The 11,008-nt window shown below is 34.0% G+C and overlaps 1 protein-coding gene across 5 annotated transcripts in view; it reads left to right on the plus strand.

Annotated features, from left to right (window-relative positions):
* Positions 1 to 11,008, plus strand: part of LOC136036418 (solute carrier family 35 member F3-like) — a 183,027-nt gene that overhangs the window by 136,185 nt on the left and 35,834 nt on the right. For all 5 annotated transcript variants that reach the window (XM_065718638.1, XM_065718637.1, XM_065718639.1 and 2 more), the window contains exon 9: positions 10,843 to 11,008. This exon is cut by the window's right edge and continues 24 nt beyond it. In XM_065718638.1, coding sequence (XP_065574710.1) covers positions 10,843 to 11,008 — 166 coding nt within the window. The remainder of the gene's footprint in view (positions 1 to 10,842) is intronic.

Raw genomic sequence — 11,008 nt, forward strand, 5'->3', positions numbered from 1 at the left:
TCAAAATTGTTATCCGTTGACTTTGGGAAAAAATGAGCGTGGGAGGGGGCCTAGATGCCCACCAATTTTTTTGGTCACTTAAAAAGAGCACTAGAACTTTTCATTTCCGTTAGAATGAGCCCTCTTGCGACATTCTAGGACCACTTGGTCGATACGATGAACCCTGGGAAAAAAAAAAAAAAAAAAAAAAAAAAAAAAAAAAAAAAAAAAAAAAAAAAAAAAAAACACGCACCCGTGATTTGTCTTCTGGCAAAAAATACAAAATTCCACATTTTTGTAGATAGGATCTTGAAACTTCTACAGTAGGGTTCTCTGATACGCTGAATCTGATGGTGTCATTTTCGTTAAGATTCTACGACTTCTAGGGGGTTTTCTTAAATATTTTCTTATTTTCTATTTATTTCCCTATTTTCTTAAATAATGCAAATTTTCTCAGGCTTGTGACTTTTGATGGGTAAGACTAAACTTGATCAAACTTATATATTCAATATCAGCATTAAAATGCAATTCTTTTGATTTAGCTATTGATATCAAAATTCAATTTTTTAGAGTTTTGGTTATTATTGAGCCGGGTCGCTCCTTACTACAGTTCGTTACCACGAACTGTTTGATTAACCCGTGAATAGTAGCGAAAACGGACACTTGTTGAAATTAAAACATGTTGCGCCAGTGAAGTGAAATAAATCAAATTAAGTGTGAATTAAAAAAAAATTGTAATTGAAAGTAAAGAGTGACAATAAGACTTAAAAGGAACAGAAATTATTCGTACATGAAAGGGACTGTCCCCTCCTCAAAGCCCCGCTCTTTACGCTAAAGTTTTTTTATTGTTTTAAAAAGTAGAGTTGTGAGAAAGAGTCAAACTTTAGCGTAAACAGCGGGGTTTTGAGGAGGAGACAGTCCCTTTCATATACGGATGATTTCTGTTCATTTCAAGTTTTAATGTCGCTCCTTACCTTCAGTTAGAAACATATTTTTTTATTTAATTTCTGAGCATTTTTGAATTATTGCAGGTGTTGATTTTAGATCGAAATTTGCATATTAACTTTACGTTTTCTGGCTAAATGGCTATCTCAAAGTTTTGATCTGACAATTTTAAGAAAGAGGGGCGGGGAAGGGGGCTTAGTTGCCCTCAAATTTTTTTTGTTACTTAAAAAGGCCACTAGAAATTTTAACTTTATTTACGAACGTGTTTATTAGTAATAAATATACGTAAGTTACAAATTAACTTACCTAATGATTTTCTATATTCGTATATTTTTATTACGTATATGGGGGAGGGGGGGCTAGTCCCCTCGTCAATACCTCGCTCTTTACACTAAAGTTCAAGTATTGTTCTAATTTCTTAAGAATAATCCCTGAACCACAAAGGTCGTTTAATTAGATTAAATAGCTATTTTGAAATTACTAAAATACTTTAGCGTAAAGAGCAAGGTATTGAGGGGGGGACGAACCCCCTTATATACGTAATGATTTCTGTTTGTTTTAAGCTCTAATGTTGCTCCTTATTTTTAGTTGAAAAAACTTGTTTTTTATTTAATTTTTGAACGTTTTTGAATTAATGAAGATTGTATTTTGGCTCACAGTAAATGAATAATTAAAACGCAATTTGCTTATTAATTTTATTTATTTTTTGGCTAAACGGCTTTTTCAATGTTTGATTGGACGATTTTAAAAAAAGGGGCGGTGAAGGGGGTCTATTTGCCCCCGTAATTTTTTCGTTTACTTATTTTCTTAAGAAAGAGCAAGGTATTGAGGAGGGGACGAACCCCCTTATATACGTAATGATTTCTGTGTTTTAAGCTCTAATGTTGCTCCTTATTTTTAGTTGAAAAAACTTGTTTTTTATTTAATTTTTGAACGTTTTTGAATTAATGAAGATTGTATTTTGGCTCACAGTAAATGAATAATTAAAACGCAATTTGCTTATTAATTTTATTTATTTTTTGGCTAAACGGCTTTTTCAATGTTTGATTGGACGATTTTGAAAAAAGGGGCGGTGAAGGGGTCTAGTTGCCCTCGTAATTTTTTCATTTACTTAAAAAGGCCACTAACTTTTAATTTTATTTACGAAGGTTTTTATTAGTAATAACTATAGCCTGGGTAACTTATAAATCAACTTATGTAATGAGCTTCTATATTTCGTATATTTTTATTACGTATACGAGGGGGTTCACCTCCTCGCCAATACCTCGCTCTTTACTCTAAAGTTTGAATTTTGTTCCAATTCTTTAAGAATGGTTCCTGAACCACAAAGGCTGTTTAATCAGAATAAATAGCTCTTTTGAAATTACCAAAAATACTTAAGCGCAAAGAGTATTGAGAAGGGGACAAACCCCCTCATATATGCAATAATTTCTGTTCATTTTAAGTTGTAATTTTGCTCCTTACCTTCAGTTGAAAAAACTTATTTTTTTATTTAATTTTCCATTGTTGTTTTAAATAATGCTGGAAAATCAAGCACCCCTTCTTGGAAACTCTCTTACTCCATGATAAATTCCTCTATGGAAGTCCTCTCATGTGCCCCCCCCACAACCAGAAAAATCTCCCCTAGAATTCATTATGCTCCGCCGATAACCAATAATATAAGTTAACAATGGACAAAGCTCATAACTTGCTGCCCTTCCCCCATGGACTTTGGGGGATTAATTCATCCTCAAAGACATATTTATTTTGTTTTCGACTATGCTCAACAAAATGACTGTCTCAAAATTTTGATCTAGTGGCTCTGGGAAAATATGAGCGTGGGAGGGGGCCTAGTTGCCCTCCAGTTTTTTCGTCACTTCGAAAGAGAACTAGAACTATTAATTTTCTTTAAAATGAGCCATCTAGCGACATTCTAGGATCACAGGGTTGATACAATCACCCCTGAGGAAAAAAACACACACAAAAAAATAAACACGTATACGTGATCTTTCTTCTGGCGGAAAATTCAAACTTCCACATTTTTGCAGAAAGGAGATTGAAGCCTCTACGGTAGTGTTCTTTGATACGCTGAATATGATGGTCTAATTATCATTAAGATTCTATTACTTTTAGGGGATATTTCCTCTTTTTTTCGAAAATAGGGAAAATTCTCTCAGGCTCGTAACTTTTGATAGACTAAACTTGATGAAATCTATATATTTAATATCAGCATAAAATTTCAATTCTTTTGATTTATATATTGTTGTCAAAACTCAGTTTTTTAGGGTTTTGGGTACTACTGAGCCGGGACACTTCTTACTACAGTTCGTTACCACGACCTGTCTGAAAGTCAACGGAATATACTGGCACAACAGAAAACAGTACTAAAATTGGCTAAAACAAGATTATTATTTACGATTATATTCTGTATCTTTTTTAAAGAAGATGATGTTTTATGAACAACACCACGTTTGCTTTATGGGATCTGAAAAGAATTATTAGAAGAATTGGCAGCACAATATCTCTCAATGCCTTGCCTATAGCTCTTGCCTTTAACAGCTTTTCACTCTTAAAATGACTTTATTTCAATTCACTGGCACAATGCCGTGTTAGCTTTATGTAATCTGAAAAGAATTGGCAGCGCAATACCACACTATTCCATTAGGGGTCTGACATGCGCTTACTTTTCCTACGAGAAAGAGTCTTCGTTAATAACTGCCCATACTTTGCGATAATTTTTTATACAATCCATTTTATTCTGTGCAAAATACTTCTTCTTAATCAAACAGTTCGTGGTAACGAACTTTAGTAATGAGCGACCCGGCTCAATAGTAAACGAAACTCTAAAAAACGGAATTTTGATGCTAAAAGATACATCAAAAGAATTGGATTTTCATGCTGATTTTAAATATGTAAGTTTAAAAATTTAGTCTTTGTCATCAAAAGTTACGAGCCTGAGAAAATTCGCCTTATTTTGGCAAATAGGAGGAAACACGCGCTAAAAGTCAAAATCTTAACAACAATCAAATCATCGCATTCAGCATATCAGAGAACCCTATATCAAAAATTTCCACAAAAATGTGGAATTTCGTATTTTTTGCCTGAAGACAGGATCACAGGTGTGTGTGTGTTTTTTTTTCTTTTCCCTCAGGGGTCATCGCATCGACCAGGTGGTCCTAGAATGTCGCAAGAGGGCTCATTCTAACGGAAATGAAAAGTTCTAGTGCCCCTTTAAGTAACCAAAAAAATTGGAGGGCACCTAGGCCCCCTCCCAACGCTCATTTTTTTTCCGAAGTCAACGGATCAAAATTTTGATAGCCATTTTGTTCCACATAGTCGAAAACCATAATAACTATGTCTTTGGTGATGACTTACTCCTCCAAAGTCCCTGGGGGAGGGGCAGCAAGTTACAAACTTTGTCCAGTGTTTACATACAGTAAAGTGTTACATACAGTAAAGCGAGGTATTTAGGAGGAGATAAATACCTCGCTCTTTATGCTGAAGTATTTTTTGTAATTTCAACTATTTATTCTAAGGCCTTTCTGAGTCAGGGGTCAGTCTTAAAGAATTGGGACAAAACTTAAGATTTAGTATAAAGAGCGAGGCATTAACGAGGGGACAAACCCCCCTCATATACATAATAAAAATATAAGAATATGAAAGTTTGTTACGTAAGTTAATTCTCAAGTTACGTATATTTTTTACTAATAAAAAAGTTCGTTAAAAATTAAAAGTTCTAGTTGCCTTTTTAAGTAACCGAAAAATTGAATGGCAACTAGGCCTCCTTCCCCACCCCTGATTTCTCTAAATCGTCTGATCAAAACTAAGAGAAAGCCATTTAGCCAACAAAAGAATTAATATGCAAATTTCTTTTTAATAATTTATGTGCGGAGAGCCAAAATCAAACATGCATTAATTCAAAAACGTTCAGAAATTAAATAAAAAAACCAGTTTTTTTTAACTGAAAGTAAGGAGTGACATTAAAACTTAAAATGAACAGAAATTACTCAGTATATGACATGGGTTGTCCCCTCCGCAATCCCTCGCTCTTTGCGCAACAGTTTGACTCTTTGCTACAATTCTACTTTTTAAAACAGTTAAAAACTTTAGCGTATAGAGCGAGGGATTGCGGAGGGGACAACCCATTTCATATACGGAGTAATTTCTGTTCGTTTTAAGTTTTAATGTCGCTCCTTACTTTCAGTTAAAAAAAAACTAGTTTTTTTTTTTATTTAATTAGCCAAAGAACTAGTCAAGAGAATTTTATAGCTTGTATTTATATAATTCAGTGTGGGTGTGATCCAGCCAGAAAATAGCTAATCTAAAAACTATGACATTATTCCCTAGATGGTGTAAAGTGGAATTCACAAGAGAGTTTCCTAAGAGAGTGGAGATCAGATCAGTTAGTTGGTTTGTGTATGTTCATAAGAAAGGATTGATTTTTTTAGTGAAAATTGTATTCATAGTCAATATTGGACAACTACATTTTTTAGAGTCATTGTAGAAATTGTATGCAGCCAGTAGGTTTCTTTAATAGCTTACAAATTTGTACTGTAATTTGGTTATTGTACCATGTTTTGCCTCATGGCTTGGGGATCCAGTTGGAACATTCAGAAAATGTTTCATTTTCTTTTGGGGGAAGGAGGAGGCGAGGAGACCTAAGTATATAACAGTTCTAAGAACACACTGGCTATAGGCGACAATCGACAAAAATGAAGAAAAAATAGTTTAGAAACCACATTTTGCAGAAAGGGTCCAACAATTTTTTCTCTGGTCCACGCAAAAAAGTATGCATTGCGTATGCTCTATGTTTGCTCTATGTATTTAAGTATGCTTTATGTTTGCCGTCTGACAGACGATTGCCCAGTTCCTTATATTTAACTTAATAATAAATTACCCGACTCTGACATGCATCTTTAGACTAATAAGGGTTTTGATATATCCCAAATGGTACGTAAGTTTTCTTCTTATGAGCAATTTGTCGTTAGCTTTATTTCATACCTTCCTTATTTTATACAGCTCATTATATTGTTGCAGAAGATTTTGTCGAGATTATTTGTTTAACATTTACCTGGCTCTTTTCTGCATCGTTTTTACCTGTCAGGAACACTTAGCACTGTATTTCCAAGTTGGAACTGACAATGTTTAAATTTGTTTTTGAAAGTTAAGGTAAGAGAACCGGGAATAAAACTCGGAGAAAACTTCCTATAAATGTGGAAACACAGGTTTACTCTCCTATTTCTTTTTTTTCTAAGATGGATTGCTGACGTTAAAGGATGTAATGTAAAAGGTAGTTTTCCAAATAGATAATTTTATTTATTCGACACCTTTCTCTTCAGTCTCATTTTGTACAAAAGGATTCTTTGTAAATAATCGGTCTTCATTAGAAATTGTCACTTAGAAATGACTATTTTGTGGTAGCCTATAGACAACTTTCGATTTATAAAACGTGAAAAATTTTCATGTGAAATATATGAAATGATCATTTGTGTGTATTCCCAAGTTTTTACGGAAATTATAAAAATTATATAAAAGACAAATTTTCCAAATAAAAGTAAAGAGTTACGCTTAAACTTCAACAGAAATCGTCCTACATTTAAGGAAAGCTACCTCCTCCCTAAGCTGCCGGATCTTAATGCTTATTTATTATTCAGAGCATAATAATAATTTATTTTTAAACTTCATTTAAAATATAACTTTATTTATACTAAGAACTTTATTTTAGGCAGTAGTTCCCCAAAGGTCTAGGATATTTTTTGCTTGTTTTAATTTTTATGTCGATCTTTATTCTCATATCTTTTTTCTTTTATTCTTCATATTCATCATATTCAAGTATATCAAAAATATAATATCTTATTCAGATGTATGGTATATCTGTTAGAAATATCTTCACTTATGCTTATAAAACGGAAAATATTCCCATATCTACTACTATGCCATTTTAACTATTTTGTTTTTCTAAGATGTGATACTGACGTTATAATATACAGTTGAAACGTGACTTTCTGGCCTAAATAATCTCGTTTGTTTAATATGTTTTTCTATGTGAACAAGTAACCTCTTTTTTTATTCAGCAACACTTGGTATTCATTGAAGTATAGCAAGCAAAAAGAAATTGAGCATGAAAACATTTATACAAAACGCAAAAAACGGGCCTAACGAATTTTTTTCTTGAGAACAGCAAAAAAACAATACTTGAGAAGATAGTTTTAACCCTAGGATGTTTGGGCTTCGGATATTTTGTGCCCAGAAACTGTTCATGTGGTTTTCCATCTTAATGACGTGGCTAAACCAATCGCAATATCGACAAAAACAATATATAGTCTATTCAAACTATTATATGTAGTCAAATTACAGTCAGTATGTATAGTCAAAGTATATGTAGTTTACACATTTTAATTATGAAGGGGTCGTTACAAAAGCAGAACATCTGGAGCCAAAAAAGGTGGCCTTAGCCTCACAAATGTTCTGTGGCATATCAAACCAAGGTTTCAGGTGCTCCACAAATGTTCTGCAACTTTCTATCCTCGCCCATACTAAATCTGGTAAAAATGCTCTGGTATCGGCTCAGAGCTGGTACCCCTACCCCCCCCTGTATACGGCCTTCCACGAACGTATCCAAATTTTTCTTAGCAGCTTGTTAATTCTGATACCATAGGATGTCAAATAAATATATAGATGAGATTATATAAATTTTTATATATTCTATATATTACTTATATGGTAATTTTTCTTCATTACGCTAAAGTTTGACCCTTTCTCTTAATTCTACTTTATAGAACAGTAAATAACTTTAGCGTAAAGAGGGGGACGTTGAGAAGGGAACAGCCCCTTTCATACACGGAGTAATTTCTGCTCGTTTTAAGTTTTAGTGTCCCTCCTTACTTTCAGTTAAAAAAACTTGTTTTTTTTTATTTCTGAACGTTTTTGTGTTAATACATGTTTGATTTAGGCGAAATTAAAACGAAATTTGTGTATTAATTTTTTTTGCTAAATGGCTTTCTCTTAGTTTCGATTATACGATTTTGAGGAAAAGGGTGGGGGAGGAGGCCTAGTTGCCCTCCAATTTTTCGGCTACTTAAAAAAGCAACTAGAATTTTTAATTTTTAACGAACGTTTTTGTTAGTAAAAAATATATGTAACTTAAAAATTAACTTACGTAACGAGCTTCTATATTCGTATATTTTTATTATGTATATGAGGGAGTTTTCCCCCTCGTTAATACCTCGCTCTTTACACTAAAGTTTTAATTTTTTCCCAATTCTTTATGATTGACCACTGAATTCTTTATGATTGACCACTCAGCCCCACCCCCAAACAAAATAAAATCCTCCTGAAAACGTCTGTACACTTCCCAATAACCATTACTATATGTAAACACTGGTCAAAGTTTTTAACATGCAGCCCCTCTCCCGGGGACTGTGGGGTGTAAGTCAGTCCCAAAGACATAGTTATTATGTTTCTCGACTATGCTGAACAAAATGGCTATCACAAAATTTTGATCCGTTTACTTTGGGAAAAAAGGAGCATGGGAGGGGGCCTAGGTGCCCTCCAATTTTTTGGTCGCTTAAAAAGGGCACTAGAACTTTTAATTTCCGTTAGAATGAGCCCTCTTGTGACCTTCTAGGACCACTTGGTCAATACAATCACCCCTGGGAAAAAAACAAACAAACAAATAAACTCGCACCCATGATCGGTCTTCTGGCAAAAAATACTAAGTTTATACATTTTTTAGATAGGAGCTTTAAACTTCTCAGGTAGGGTTTTCTGATACTCTGAATGCGACGGTGTTATTTTCGTTAAGATCCTATGAATTTTTGGGGGATTTTCTCAGGGTCGTAACTTTTGATGAGTAAGACTAAATTTGATGAAACTTATATATTTAAAATCAGCATAAAAGTTTGATTCTTTTGATGTATCTATTAGTATCGAAATTCCGTTTTTTAGTGTTTCGTTTACTATTGAGCCGGGTCGCTCCTTACTACAGTTCGTTACCACGAACTGTTTGATTTTAATCTATAGAACCTCTGTGAAATGCTTCTATAACCTGATAGTCTGGAGATGAACAATAGTCTAGGTAATATTGAAAAGCTCTCATGGATCTATGAAAATATTGAATAAAAAAAAACAAGTTTTTTTACCTGAAAGTAAGGAGCGATATTAAAAATTAAAACGAACAGAAATTGCTCCGTATATAAAAGGGACTGTTCCCTCCTCAACACCCAGCTCTTTACGCTAAAGTTTTACTCTTTGTCTCAACTCTTCTTTTCAAAACAGTAAAAAACTTTTGCGCAAAGAGCGGGACGTTGAGGAGGGAACAGTCCCTTTCATATACGGAGTAATTTCTGTTCGTTTTAAGTTTTGATATCGCTTCTTACTTTCAGTTAAAAAACATTTTTTTTATTTAATTTCTGAACGTTTTTGAATTAATGCATTTTTTGATTTTGGCTCTCCGCACATGAATAGTTAAAACGTAATTTGCATATTAATTTATTTTTTGGCTAAACGGCTTCCTCATAGTTTCGCTCGGACGATTTTGGGGAAAAAGGAGCGGGGAGCCTAGTTGCCCTTCAATTTTTGGTTATTTAAAAAGGCAACTAGAACTTTTAATTTTTTGCGAACGTTTTTATTGGTAAAAATATACGTAACTTACCAATTAACTTACTTAACGAACTTCTATCTTTACAAAAAAGCGTAAATTTTGTCCCAGTTCCTTAAAAATGACCGCTGAATCACAAAGGCCGTAGAATAATAATAATAAATAATAAAATTACTTTAGCGTAAAGAGCAGGGTAGTAGGAGGAAGGGAACTCCTCATACACATAATAATTTCTCTTCATTTTAAGTTTTAATGCTTGTGGAAACACTGGTCAAAGTCTGTAACTTGTAGCCCCTCCCAAGGGGACTGTGGAGGAGTAAGTCGTCTCCAAAGAAATAGTTATCAGGTTTTTCTACTATATTGAATAAAATGGCTATCTCAGAATTTTGATCCGATGACTTTGGGAAAAAGATGAGTGTGGGAGAGGGCCTAGGTGCCCTCCGATTTTTTTTGGTCACTTAAAAAGGGCACTAGAATTTTTAATTTCCGTTAGAATGAGCCCTCTCACGACATTCTAGGACAACTGGGTCGATACGATTACCCCTGGGAAAAAAAAACAAACAAATAAACACGCACCCGTGATCTGTCTTGTGGCAAAAAATTCAAAATTCCACATTTTGTAGATATGAGCTTGAAACTTCTACAGTAGGGTTCAGTAGGGTTCTCTAATACGCTGAATGCGATGGTATGATTTTCGTTAGGATTATTTGACTTGTTGGGGGTGTTTCCCCTATTTTCCAAAATAAGGCAAATTTTCTCAGGCTCGTAACTTTTGATGGGTAAGTCTAAACTTATATATTTAAAATCAGCATTAAAATGCGATTCTTTTGATGTAGCTATTGTTATAAAAATTCCGTTTTTTTAGAGTTTCGGTTACTATTGAGCTGGGTCGCTCATTACTACAGTTCGTTGCCACGAACGGTTTGAAAGTTACCTAGAGACAACAGAATAATCATGAAGAAATGACAGTATAGGTGAGTATGATAAGTAACACAAATAATCAAACCCAAACCGTAGTCAGGCTCCCAAAAGGTATAGAAGAAGCCTTGTTCCTATCTTTATGAATTTTATAAATGAAGCATTTTTTTCCAGTAGCTAGTCTTTTCATCCAGTAACTACTCTTATCCAGTAGTCCAGTATTTAGTCTTTTTATCCAGTAGGGGTCGTATACCACAGGAGTATAAAAATATAAATGAGAGAAATTTAATGTCGTATGTCTGAAAAAAGGAGAGGGCAGCAGCCTCCTGTCCAAGCCTAGAACTGCCACGGTTGAATTGGTATCTGCTGGTTCTTATTTTAATTTCTCTGTTTTTTACCTTCTTGTTTCTTTTTATCCTTAGGTTACATTCCGAAGAGTTTTTGGTGATGCTACGTTTCAACAGGTTTCATTATTCTTCAGTTTAATTGGAGCATTAAGTATATTATTGTTATGGCCAGTCGTTTTAACTCTTCATTTTACTGGTACTGAAGTTGTCAGATGGCACCACATACCTTGGGGATACCTTT

This window comes from Artemia franciscana, chromosome 15 (assembly GCF_032884065.1).
Source record: "Artemia franciscana chromosome 15, ASM3288406v1, whole genome shotgun sequence".
Classification (NCBI taxonomy): Eukaryota; Metazoa; Arthropoda; class Branchiopoda; order Anostraca; family Artemiidae; genus Artemia; species Artemia franciscana.